The sequence below is a fragment of the Dasypus novemcinctus genome, chromosome 3, assembly GCF_030445035.2.
Source record: "Dasypus novemcinctus isolate mDasNov1 chromosome 3, mDasNov1.1.hap2, whole genome shotgun sequence".
NCBI lineage: Eukaryota > Metazoa > Chordata > Mammalia > Cingulata > Dasypodidae > Dasypus > Dasypus novemcinctus.
In genome coordinates this window covers 42,732,707-42,747,175 of record NC_080675.1, presented here as the reverse complement: position 1 = coordinate 42,747,175, position 14,469 = coordinate 42,732,707, and the positions used below count along the sequence as shown (strand labels likewise).

Genomic DNA, 14,469 nt, shown 5'->3' with positions numbered 1-14,469 from the left:
TTTGAGAAAGGATTCGTTCTTCAAGGACAAGGAGTCAGAGGCCTACCTTTCTCCAGCGCCTTAAAGGATTTTCAGTGAATAATAAAGATAACGAGAAGGACTACTTTTCAGGTTCTGCTATGACCCACATGCTTTCTAATTCTCGGAGGACCTCGACTCTATGATCAGTGAAGAAGGTCCTTTACTGTTAGCGCTTGCGTGGTGCGAGGTGGTTCCGCATGCGCTGTGGGGTCGAGCGAAGCGCACGCCGAAGAGGCTCGGTGGATGGTGCGGGTGGATAGAGTCTGATCTCTCCGGTTAAAGATCGCGGCGCGGGACCTGAGTGCGGAATTCGCACATATACCTCAGGTAACTAGTCCCTCAGCTCGGTTTCTCCAAGAACTCACGTTGGTTTGTGTCCAATGACCTGGGTGGTCGAGAGAGGGTAGGCCCGGAGCTAAAACCCCTTCGTTTTCCCGTCCCTGCGCGGGAAGTAACTGGACACCCCTTCCACCGTCTGCCGGCTGTGTAGCAAGCCTCCTCGCCGGCTCCGTGTCGGTCTTTCAGTGTTCCAGAGGCGGCATTGTACGAGCGGAGAATCTGGTGATGGAAAATGGGTCAAGTCAACAGTACAGTCACTCCTGTGTGCTTAAAGTGAGGATGATTTGAGGTGTGGCGGCCTTGGCAGGACGCTCCGACACCTCCCCGCCCTAGGACGGTGAGCGCTGTTGCTTTTTCCGACCTGAGAATTCCATCCCTCTTTTTCCTTCCGCCCCAGTAATACTATCAAAAATTTCTCCTGCCTCTGAGTGGACACCAGATCCGACATTCTCCCATGAAACGGTGGGAAGCGTCAACGTCTGGAAATGCTTTAGGTTAACAATGGTCCAAGAATAGTTTATTCATCTAATTGGTTTCTTTAAATCGAAGTTTAATTACCTCATAGTTATAGTTGTGTATTCTGTAACATGCGTTACCCTTTGAATACTCCTAGTGTCGGTTTACCATATTTTGGCAGTAAGACTAGAACTGTAGAATTAGACACGGTGGTTAAGCCTAAGTAAAGGCATAAGATAAGAGAATATTGTAGGGGTAAATACTTACTCGGAGATCCCTTTAATTATCCCCAAAACTTACAGCTGCTTTAATTTTCATTAAACAACGAAACATTGTTTCTTGGAGAAAAGATGTAACAGAAAAGTCTTGAATTTTTTCCCGGCAGAATTGTTATTCAAGACAAAAACTTGTAACTGTGTTTGGGAATTATTTATACTTACCTTTGCTACCTGTTATCAGTTAATTAGATACCGATGACAGTTACGATTATCAAAAGATGTAGTTGCCTGATGCATAGTAATGTTTGCAATTTTCATACTTCAACTCCATGTTTTGTGTAGCAGTCATACACTAAAACATAGCATTAAGGGAATATAACTGATAAGTGTTAAAGCTGAATTAAAATTAACACAAGAGTTGTCCCCATTATACAATGTTTTACTTTGGAAAAGGTGGACTTTCTGCTTTCATTAAGGCGAGTTATGCACTGGTTTAAGAGAGTTCTACCTACCATTCGACAAAATTACTGACAACACAGGATATTTGAAAAATGCTTGGAGTTGATAAGTTTTGAGGCGGCGGACTTGGCCCAGTGGTTAGGGCGTCCGTCTACCACATGGGAGGTCTGCGGTTCAAACCCCGGGCCTCCTTGACCCGTGTGGAGCTGGCCCATGCGCAGTGCTGATGCACGCAAGGAGTGCCCTGCCACGCAGGAGTGCCCCCCGCGTAGGGGAGCCCCAGGCGCAAGGAGTGCCCCCAATAAGGAGAGCTGCCCAGCGCGAAAGTGCAGCCTGCCTAAGAATGGCGCTGCCCACACGGAGAAATGACACAACAAAATGACGCAGCAAAAAAGAGACACAGATTCCTGTGCTGCTGACAAAAACGGAAACGGACAAAAGAAGATGCGGCAAATAGACACAGAGAACAGACAACCGGGGTGGGGGGGAGGGGAGAGAAATAAATAAATAAATCTATCTTTTAAAAAAAAAGTTTTGAAAGGTGGGTGATGCTCTGGATTTGATGCCAGAAGACTTGGATTTAACTCCTGTTCTTGAACTTATTAAGCAGTCTGAGGAAGTCATTTACTATTTCCAGGTCTGGGTTCCCTGTAGGGGCCAGGGATTGAATCTAGGTGCCACATCAGCTTCCTTGAGTTGGATTTTTGGGGTTTGGGGGTTTTTGTTGTTGTTGTTTGTTTTGTTTTCATTTGTTTTGCTTGCTTGCTTTTGTTTTTTCAGGAGGCACCTGGAACCAAACCCAGCACCTCCCATTTGGGAGACAGGAGCCCAACCAATTGAGCCACATCTACTCCCTGTAGTATCTTATATTGTAATTAATTTGCTTACTAGTTTCACATTTTATATTTAATTCCTTAGTTAGGAGCCTTTGTTGTATCAATAGTGCTTAGTACATAGTAGATATTGCAAAAATAAGTGCTTAATTAAATTATAAAATGAAAATAAGACCTTCTTAGCCTTTTAATATGTTTTATAGCACATTACACTTTTCAAAATGTTTTTGCATGTATTTAATGTTATTTGACCCTCAACAAACCTGTGAGATTCATGGCACAAATAAGAAAATTGGAGTTCAAAGAAGGCACCTTTCCCAAGCAACCCAGCTAATAGATAGGAGAGCAAGCACTGGAACCCAGGTCTAGGGCTGTTCTCAAAGTTCACCTTACTACTTGACTGACTTGAGGCTTGTTGTTGAGGACCACATAAAATAATGTTAAATCATAATGCTTTGAAAAAATGGTAAAGGGCTGAATAGATGCCTAGTGTGGTTTCTCTTTTCCTGACTGACATAAAAAGTTGACGTTATTATTAGTATTTCATAAAGGACATATATTCAAAATCTTTCATCAGTATGTAGATTCTTTGTGAAATGAATTCTTTCTTACTAGCCCTTTTCTTTAATGTTAATACCATACAGAAATCATCTGGTTAGGGCCAGGGTTTAGGTATTCAGAACATTCTTCCCTTCATAGAGTGGGTGGTTGCATGTACAGTCTTAGCTGACTTGGAGAAGGGTAGCTTTAGTTCTTCTAATAGGTTTAAAATAGTAATGACGCTTGCCATCATTTAGCATTCCTTAAAATGGTGATATTAAAATAGTATTTTACCTTTGAGGTATACCTTTAATCCTTAGATCTCAGATACTTTATAGATGGTCATTATTTTTTATTTTATGATTTCTCTGAAACTGATTGCAGAGAATCACCCATGCCTCACATAAATGTGGAGCAAATTAAAAATTAAAGCTTGTTCCTGGCAGGGCCTATTGGATGCTTATTTTGAGTAATCTCCAGTTTTTATTATGTGAACATCCTATTAATATCTGATCTTCATTCCAAGATTATAGAAAATTGATAAAAGGTATCCTGAATTCTTGATTTGAACATTTTTTTTCTGGTATCATTTAAGAAGTTTAATGACATGAAAAGACTAATTAGCTGTATTTTCCTTTATCTTTTTTTCTTTCAGGGGCAAGTTGTGTAAAATTGATTTTTCTTTACTTTGACCTTAACTGAACACTTACTTCATTCTTTTTTTTTAAATTGCAGAATGCCAGGTTTAAGTTGTAGATTTTATCAACACAAGTTTCCTGAGGTGGAAGATGTAGTGATGGTGAATGTAAGGTCCATTGCTGAAATGGGGGCTTATGTCAGCTTGCTGGAATATAACAACATTGAAGGCATGATTCTTCTTAGTGAGTTGTCCAGAAGGCGTATCCGTTCTATAAACAAACTCATCCGAATTGGAAGGAATGAATGTGTGGTTGTCATTAGGGTGGACAAAGAAAAAGGTAAGTGAGGAAAAAATCCAAAATATAATTCTACTTTCTGATATTTTAAAAAATTGATTTTTTAAAACATTTTATAAATTGCTGCAATAAAAAAATAGAACTCCTTTTATATTTAAACTCTTACTTTTAGTAGTGGTTTAATTCATACATTCAGGGGTTAGCTTTGTGGGTTGAAAAACTTAAATTTTATTCCCACAGGTTATCAGGACCTTGATAATTAATGCAGAATGTTAGCCACACTTAGAAGAGACAGATAAGTAAACCAGAATACTAGTTCATTCATATACATTGGTAGGCCTGAATATGTTGAACACTCCTTTGATTTAAAGCTAAATTAGTAATCAGAGTATTGTTTCACAGGAAATGGAGCAAAGGTACATGGGTTTTTTTAGTAATTGGTTTTACGAATATTTTATATAACCATTGAGAAAGCATCAAAACACAGTGTACAATGCCATTAAATAGGTCATGGCTTTAGCTGGCTTAAGATAATTATGATAATTGTTTCCAGTCATCTCACTGTGTTAGGTATTAGTTACAGGTAGCTAATTACCATCATGCTTGAAAGACTATATATCAGTTACCTTGCTGAACTTGTCTTTCTGACTCTCTTTAGACATCTGGATTACAGATAACTCTTTTACTTCAAATGATTAATTTATATATGTCTGACATTTAGAATTTTTTCTAGTTATAATATTAGATGATAAAATTTTAGAATGTCTTACATTATTGCTTGAGTAGTGATGACTACATAGCACATTGATTGTTCTCAATGTTCTTATATTACTTGTAGCCCCTCCCCCCAAAAAAACTGTTGCCCTACTTGATGAAACTGGAACTATTCCTTAAACTTGCATAAGTCTTCACATCACACCCCAAAAAGGACTTAGAATGATAGGTTCTGGGCACTAGTTAACGTGTAAAATATTTTCAGCTAACAAATTATTCAATCACTTTTTTTAAATCACAACAGAAATCTCTATAGATTAAAATATATACAAAAAAAGGAATCAAATATATTTTCATTTGAGCTCAGAAAGAAAAGGTACATTTATATAAATAAAATAGATTAATGTAAAAATATGTCCATAGCAGCATTATTCATACAGTATTAATTAGAAACAGGAGACAGCAATCAAAATTAGGATTGGTTAAATGAATGATGATATACTTATGTAATGCAATTTTATAGCACAATAAGTTCTGAATATTCTGCTGTGGGAAGATCTACAACGTAGAATAAATAAAAAGCAAAGTGTAAAAGATAACATAGAAGAGTTCCATTTCTGATAATATAGGATTGATTCCTTTTGGACAAACTCTTGAACATAACAGCTGTCAACTCACGAATATAAAAAAAAAAAAAACTACCTGAAAAAATGGAGAGCAACCAAAAAGATAGGAACTGAAAGCAAGCTAACGTTTGGAAAATGGGAATTACACTGTTTTCTCTTTTTATAGCTTTTTGCCTGAGTGCATGCTGCAGTCAGCTTTAAGCAAGGCAGCTAAAATGCTAGTGGGGAAACCTGCAGTCTTATTGGCTGGAGAAACAAATTTCACTGACCCTTCTGTCACCTTCACTCTATTGTTAGCCCAACAAGTGAATTCATTATATATACATGTTTCTCAGTTCTAGAATTTATATTTGGTTATTTGTGATAGTTTTTCATTTCTCTTTTGAGATTTCATTTTATTCATCCATTACAAGCATATTTAACATCTGCTTTAAAATCCTTGTCTGCTAGTTCTAACATCTGGGTCATCTCTGGGACAGTCTCCAGCAACAGCCTTTTCTTATATATGGGTTACATTTTCCTATTTCTTCATATGTTTAACAATTTTCTATTGTATTCTGACATCATGAATGATTTATAGCACAGACTAGATCCCCTTTTGTTTCTCTTAAGAATACTAACTTTAACAGGCAGTTAACTTGTTGGACTATAAGAGCTGTCTCCCTAAGTGGGGAATCTCTTCAGTTTCTTACCCTGTTGTGCTATTTGAAGTCCACCCTGTGTATTTGTAGTTAGGGATCAGCCAGAGATTTGAGTAGACTTTATATATAGATTTAGGGGTACTCTGTGGCTCTTTCCTTTCTCTAATCTCCACCACTGTCACCACTTTCCAGTTGCTATAGTTGTCAAATCACAAATTGGAGGAGCTCAGCAAACCTCAGGCAAAATAAATGCTAATAAGACCGCAAGATATAGAGAACATCTTGAGAGTAGTCAGAGCAGAAAAAGATTATACAGAAGAGTGATTAAAACTGGGCTTCTTGGAAATAATGGAGGCCAGAGCATGGAGGGATATCTCTATAGTACTAAAAGAAAAAACCTGTCAAACCAGGATTCTATATCTAAAGAACATATCCTTCAGCAGAGAAGAAAAAAATGAAGTCATTGCAGATAAATAGAAACTAAGAGAATGTATTGCCAAATAAATATGCACTACAATAAATGCTAAAGGAAAGTTCTTCTGGTTTAGGAAATATGATCCCAGAAATGGTAAATAGTGGGTAAGTATAAAAGACGTTTTCCCCCTTAATTTTTTAAATTAAGTTTAAAGCAGTTTAAAACAAAAATATATATAGGGAAGCAGATGTGGCTTAAGCAGTTGGACACCTGCCTACCCCATGGGAGGTCCCAGGTTTGGTTTCCGGTGCTTCCTAAAGAAGATGAGCAAGACAGCAAGCTGATGTGATGGGCTAGTGCAGCTAGCAGATGCAACAAGATGACACAATGAAGACACAGTGAGGGAACACAACAAGAAACACAACAAGCAGGAAGTGGAGGTGGCTCAAAGGATTAGGCACCTCTCCCATATAGGAGTTCCCAAGTTCGGTTCCTGGTACCTTCTAAAAAGAAGAGGAGAAGCACACAATGAATGGACAGAGAACAGACACCAAGCACAAACAATGAGCTGGGGTGAGAAATCTTTTTAAATATATATATATATACACACACTTATATAGCATATATAAATGTAATACATTTGACAACTAAAGTGCAAAGGCAGGAAATAGGAAGGTAAATAGATCTTTTTACATTTTACATGAAGTACCACAATATTAACTAACTATAAAGTTAAGGATGTATATTGTAATCCCTAGAACTGCTACTAAAGAAATGCAAAAAGGGATAACCGAAAAAGCAAAAAGAGTGAAGCGACTGTGGCTCAATCAGTTGGACTCATGTCTACCATATGGGAGGCCCTGGGTTTGTGGCACAGGGCCCCCTTGTGAAGGCAGGCTCACCCACATGCCGCAGAGTGCCACCAGCCTGCAAGACTGCAGAGAGCCTACTTAGCAAGGTGACACAACAGAAAGGGAGACAAGTAAAAACACAGAAGAGCGTGCAGTGAATGGACACAGAGCAAACAACAAGCAAGCCACAAGGGGGGGAATAAATTAAAATACAGACACACAAAAGAACACACAGTGAATGGACAGAGAGTAGATAACAAGCAAGCTACAAAGGGAGAGGGAATAAAAAAATTTTTTAAGTCAAAAGATAAGAAGTAGCTCAAAATATATTGAATTAAGCTAAAAAGAAGACAGAAAAGAGAAAGCAGAGTGAACAAGTAACAAGCGGTAAAAATAGAGACCTAGATCCAATTACATCAATAATTACATTAAATGTAAATGGACAACATACTCCAGTTAAAAGGCAGAGCTTGTTAGAATGGATTAAAAAGCAGGACCTGACAATGTGCTATCTACAGGAGACATTTGGTTCAAAGTAAACAGATATGAAAAGATATACCATGCCAGCAATAACATGAGATTAAGATATCTGTTATTAACAGGTTAAAGAGACCTTGTACTACCAATGTAGAACAGGGACATTTTGTATAGGTAAAGGGTCAGTTTGTTAGAAGAACACAGCAATCCTTAATGTATATGTGCTTAATAACACAGCTTCAAAATATGTGAAGGAAAAATTAAATAGAGCCACAATCATGTTTGGAAGTTTAAATGACCTCTGAAAGCTTGACACTTTTAAAGTGTGCATGACATGTTCAAGATAGACATGATCGAGCCATGATGCAACTCAGTATATTTAAAAGGTTTAAAACTGTACAAAGTGTGTTCTCTGATCATCTTGGAACTAAGCTTGAATTCACTATCACTATATTTGGAAAAAGCAAGTATTTGCAGAATTAAACAAGATCTTCCAAATAATTCATGTATTAAAAAAGGACTTAGGAGAATGAACATTGCTCAAAGGGTTGAGTACCTGCTTCCCATGTATGCAGTTCCAGGGTTCAATCCCTGGTATGTGCTTTAAAAAAGAAAAAATGAAAAAAATCAACTTGGGAGAGCTGGTATAGCTCAGTGGTTGAGTGCCAGCTTCTCATATACAAGGTCCGGGGTTCAATCCCCAGCCCTGGTACGTCAAAAAAAAAAAAGGCAGGGGGATTTATAGCCTAAGTGCTTATATTAGGAAGAAAGGTCTAAAAACAAGCTTTTATTTTAAGAAAATAGAAAGAGGAAAGCAAGGTAAATTCAAGGTACAAGTGAAGAAATAAAGAGAATAAATGAAATAAAGTACTGGGAAAAAGTTAAAATGTTGATTTTGTAAAAAGATCGACAAAATTTATAAACTCAGCTAGACTGATGAAGGGGAAAAAAGAACAAATTATCAATTTCAACAGTGAAAGAGAGATATCACTACAGATCCTACAGACATTAAAGGCTCAGTAAGGCAGTATTACCATTATACCAATAATGTCCACAAGTTAGATGAAATGGACAAATTCCTTGAAAAATACATCTTAACCAAAACTGACACAAAATGAAATAGAAATTTTGAATAGCCCTATATCTGGTAGGTAAATTTAATTTATAGTCAAAAATCTTCCCATCAAGAGAACTAAGCCCAGGTGCTTTCATTGTTGGATTATATCTAAGATTTAAAACCGAAATACTTTTGAGGCTTACATAAGATCTTTTAAAAGTAAGGATTCCCAGATAGTTTTATGAAGCAGCATAGGCCTGATATGAAAACTGACAGTTATTTTAAAAATGAAAATTACTGATGAAATCTATAATGACCATAGATACAGAAGTTCTTCACAAGATATAAGCAGAATAAGTGCAATAATTCATAATAAATTGTGGCCAAGTAGGGAGTGTGGAATGCCAGGTTGATTTAAGAATCAAAACTTAATATATGTGTGCCCCCGCATATATGATCACTTGATTAGCAACAAAGGTACAAAAGCAGTTGGATGGAGAATTATCTTTTTTAACAAATGGTGCTCGGACAATTGGATGTCCATATGCAAAAAAAACTAACCTTATTCATCTCACCTTATACAAAAAGTAACTTAAATTGAATCAAATCATAAACCTACCTGTAAAATCTTAACTATAATACCTCTAGAAGGAAACATTGGAGTGCATCTTCATGACTTTGAATTAGGAAAAGATTTCTTAGCAACACCACCTGAAGCATAAACTATAAAAGAAAAAGACAAGACACAGACTAGGAGAAGATACTTGCAGTAAACACATCTGATAAAGAGCTTCTATTCAGAGCACTTAAACAGGACTATTTAATAGCCTATAAAACCTATATTTAAATCACCTATCCGAAAGATTTGAATGGACACTTAACCAAAGAAGATAAATGGATGGCAAACATATATGCCCATGAAAAGATGTATGCAATTCACATTAGGAAAATGCAAATTAAAGCCACAGTGTGAGACTCCACTACACACTTATTAGATTGATTTATATTGGGGGGAAATACGCTAGTGATGGATGTGGAGCATTTGGAACTCACATTGGGTGGGAATGCAAAATGGTATAGCCACTTTGGGAAACAGTTTGGCTGTTTCTTATAAAGTTAAACATGCCATTCAGCAATCCTATTCCTAGGTATTTACCGAAGTGAAATGAAAATTTATGCTCACAAACCTGTATGAAGATGCCTATAGTGGTTTGGGGGGTTATGGAATTGTTCTGTATCTTTTTTTTTTTTTTAAGATTTATTTATTTATTTCTCTCCCCTCCCCCCCCACTCCCACCCCGGTTGTCTGTTCTCTGTGTCTTTTTGCTGCGTCATCTTTGTCCGCTTCTGTTGTTGTCTGCGGCATGGAAATCTGTGTCTTTTTGTTGCGTCATCTTGTTGAATCAGCTTTCCGTGTGGGTGGCGCCATTCCTGGGCAGGCTGCACCTTCTTTCGCGCTGGGCGGCTCTCCTTATGGGGCGCACTCCTTGCGTGTGGGGCTCCCCTACGTGGGGACACCCCTGTGTGGCACAGAACTCCTTGCATGCATCAGCACTGCACATGGGCCAGCTCCACACGGGTCAAGTAGGGAGTGTGATAGACGGACGCCCTAACCACTGGGCCAAGTCCGCCGCCTGTTCTGTATCTTGATTATAATAGTTGTTACATGACTGTTATGATGGTTTGAAACTGGGGGACCCCAAAAAATCATCTTCTTAAACATTCCTTTGAGTGTAAACTTATTTTAAGTAGGACCTTTTGATATGGTTATTTCAGTAGGACATGATCCAGGGTAGGTCTTTGTGCCCTTACTGAAGTCCTTTATAAAGGGGATGAATACAAAGAGAGAAACCCAAGGAACTGACAGTGAAAGCCACAGAACAAAGACGCTAAAAGCACTCAAACCCAGGAGAAGAGGGTGAGACTAGCAGATCCTGCATTGTGCCTTACCATGTGATAAAGGAATTCAGGATCACTGGCAGGCGGTCTTTGGGGAGAAAGCATCGCCTGATGATGCCTTGTCTTGGACATTTTTCTCAGCCTTAAGACTAAGCTTGCAACCTAATAAATCCTCATTTAAAGCCAATGCATTTTGTTATATTGCATTTCAGCAGCCTAGCAAACTAAACAACCATATTCAGTTAAAACTAAAAGAACTTTATAAAATTCCTGAGTTTTACTTTTTGTAAATCATACCTTTTTTTTTTTAATTAAAAAATGTAAAGAAAACCTACCCAATGAGAGAGAATATTCGCAAATCACGTATCCATTAAGGGTTTAATACCCAGGATATATAAAAGAATTCTGCAGCTCAACAACTAAAACACAAGGAACCCAACTAAAAATAGGCAAAATATTCAAATAGACATTTCTCCAAAGGAGATCTGTAAATGGACAACAAACATTGAAAAGCTGTTCAACATCACTGGTTATTAAAGAAATGCATATCAAAATCAAATGAGATACTTCATGCCCATGAGGATGACTATAATCAAAAAGGCAGATAATAGCAAGTATTGGTAAGGATGTGGAGAAATAAAAATCCTTGGACATTGCTTATGGGAATGTAAAATAGTGTAGCCTCTGTGGAAAAGTTTGGTGGTTCCTCAAAAAGTTAAACAGAATTACCATGCAACCCAGCAGTTCCACTCCAAGTGTGTTCTCAGTAGAAATGAAAACATATGCCCACACAGAAACATATACACAAATGTCTATAGCTACATTACTCATATTAGGCAAAAGGTGTGGAAACCATCTAAATGTTCATCAACAGACAAATAGTTAAATTGTGGTATAACATCCAATAGAATATTATTCAGCCATAAAAAGGGAAACATGGATAAACCTTAAAAAACATAATAAAAAAAAAAGACAAAAAAGGTCACATGCTATATGATTCCTTTATGTGATATATGCAGAGTAGGCATAGAAGACAGCAGATTAAAGGTAATCAGGGAATGGGGTCGGAAGTGATTAATTAATGGGTATTGGGGTGGTTAAAAAGTTTTGAAATTAGAACTGGTGTTTGCACAACATTGTGAATACACTAAATACTACCAATTTTATACTCTAAAATGGTTTATTTTATGTTAGGTGAACTTTGTCTTATTTTAAAAGCTTAGAATATGAAATAAATTCAGTGTATGTTAATAATACAGGAGAAAAACATCATTTCAGTGGATGCAGAAAAAGCATTTGACAAAATTGCACACCCATTCATAATTTTTTAAAAGTTAGCAAACCAGAAATAGATGGGAATTTCCTTAATCTGATGAAGGGTGTCTAGAAAAAAACCTGTAAATGTACTTTACCCCAATACTGGGAACAAGGCAAGGATCTTTATTCTCACCAGTTTTATTCAGCATACTGGAAATTATAACCAGGCACAGACAGGTTCGTGGGTTTCAACCATTTTCTGGCTATTTGACCTAGGCAGGTTATTTAACCTCCTGGGTTTAGTTTCTTCATTAAAAAGAGGGGAGGGTATGTAGGAGGAGGGAGATAATCTATCATACAGGATTATTATGAGGGTTCAATAAGGTGCTTAAGTAAAGTACTTACACATTAAATTGGACGTGGAAATCACTAAGTAGATGGTATTTTTGTTAATTCTCTGGGTTTTTTTGTTCCCGATTTCATTTATTTTGCTATGGTCCTTACTATTTCTTCCCTTCAACTTGGTTTTGAATTAGTTTGCTGTACTTTTTCTCTTTCCTCCAGATGTGCAGTTAGATCTTCAATTTTAGCTCCTTTTTTTTTTAACAAATCAATTTTTTACAAATCAGTTTTTATTGATAGATACTAATAAAGCATACAGTTCATCCAAAATGTGCAGCCACTGGTATTTCGTATAATAACATAGTTGTGCATTCATTACTCTGGTCATTTTTATAACATTTTCATTACTTCAATAATAATAATAAACAAAAAGCAAATAAGCGAATTCTTCACCTCTCTCTGCCTCCCCTGCCATACATGGCTACTACTTCTGGCTATTCGTGCACATTTATTTATTTTTAAGCAGTTTATTGAGATATATTCATATACCATATGATCTATCCAAAGTGCATAATCATTGGTTTTTAGTATAATCACAATATTATGCATTCATCACCATAAGAAATTTTAGAATTTTTCTCCAAGAAGTAAACTCCACACCCTTACCAGTCACCTCTCAATCCTATCCTTCATATCCACTAGTCTATTTTTGTCTTTGTAAATTGGTTTATTTTTATGTTTTTTATGAATGGAATCATGCAATATGTAGTACTTTGTGTCTGGTTTCTTTCACTTAGCATTATTTTTTTTTGTCTGATATTAACATCTGTAATATTAACATATATTAGTTCAGTTTTAAAGAAAAATTGTCTTACATGTGCAGTTTTACCCATATTCATATTTCATATGTGGTTTTAGTATATTATACAGTCCCATGCTACTTTTTTTTTTTTTTTTTTAAGGTACCAGGGTCAGGGATTGAGCCCAGGACCTCACATGTGGGAAGCCAGCACTCAACCACTGAGCCACATTGGCTCCCCTGAGTTGGCTTGTTGTTGTTGTTGTTGTTTTAATTTTTTTTTTTAAATTTCTCTCCCCTTCCCCACCCCCCTCCCCACCACCTGTTGTCTGTTCTCTGTGTTCATTTGCTGTGTGTTCTTCTATGTCCACCTGTATTCTTGTCGGTGGCACCCAGAATCTGTGTCTCATTTTGTTGCATCGTCTTGCATCAGCTCTCCATATGTGCGGCGCCATTCTTGGGCAGGCTGCACTTTTTTTCGCGCTGGGCGGCTCTCCTCACAGGGTGCAACCCGTGTGCATGGGACTCCCCTACGCAGGGGACAGCCCTGTGTGGCATGGCGCTCCCTGTGCACATTAGCTCTGTGCATGGGCCAGCTCATCACATGGGTCACAAGGCCCTGGATTTGAACCTTGAACCTCCCATGTAGTAGGCAGACGCCTTATCTGTTGGGCCAAATCCGCTTCCCCTGAGTTGTTTTTTTTTTTCATTTGTTTGCTTATTGTTCGTTTTTTAGGAGGCACCAGGGAGCAAACCCAGGACCTCCCATGTGGGAAGCATGTGCTCAAATGCTTGAGCCACATCTGCTCTCCCCAGTGTAACTTTTCTTTTTCTGGTTGCATCATCGTCTTTTTGGTGCACTGCCTCACTGTGCCTGGACCTGGGCCTCTCCATGCAGCACTGGGATGCCTTTTTTCCTTTTTTACCAGGAGGTCCCAGGGATTAAACTGGAGTCCTCCGTGTGGTAAACTGGAGCTCAATTGCTTGAGCCACAGCCACGCCAAGATGGCTCCCGTGTCTGTCTGCTCATTGTCTGCTTGCTGTGTGTGCTCATCTTCTCTAGGAGGCACTGAGAACCAAACCCAGGACCTCCTGTGTGGGAGGCGAGTGCCTAACCGCCTGAGCTACATCCACTCCCCCGCTGGTCAGGTTTCAACCTCCACTTTTCTGTGTTTCTGGTCAGGTCAGAGTAGCGATTCAAAGCAGGCTGTGCTAGCCAAATTCACTGAAGAGAAACCACTCTCCACCCTCAAAAGCATCCTCTATCTTCCCGTGTAACAGCTGATAGGGAGGAAGATGTCTCTTCCCCTCTCAGTCAGCCGCAGTGAGCTAGGGGTTTAATCCAGGCTTAATATCTTGAGTTGGGGGTGGACTTCCTGGGTGCCACAGGGGTACGGTAACTCATTTTTATTGTTTTGGGTTCCTTGTCTTTGTCCCTTGCCCTCCTGGGGCTTGTGTAGCATTGTCCTGGTCTGCTGACCCTGAAAGCAGGTCCTTTGGACAGTTTTTGACCCTTTTTTCATTGTTTTTGTAAGAAAGCTAAGTTCTGCCTGTCTGCTCTTAACGCCATCTTCCTAGAACTTCAATGGG

General features: G+C 38.2%; 1 protein-coding gene across 1 annotated transcript in view; it reads left to right on the top strand.

Annotated features, from left to right (window-relative positions):
- The first annotated feature begins 3 nt into the window (after positions 1-3).
- EIF2S1 (eukaryotic translation initiation factor 2 subunit alpha) overlaps positions 4-14,469 on the top strand; it is a 35,829-nt gene continuing 21,363 nt past the window's right edge. The window contains exons 1-2 of the mRNA XM_058293240.1: positions 4-348; positions 3,602-3,843. Coding sequence (XP_058149223.1) covers positions 3,603-3,843 — 241 coding nt within the window. The 5' untranslated portion in view covers positions 4-348; position 3,602. The remainder of the gene's footprint in view (positions 349-3,601; positions 3,844-14,469) is intronic.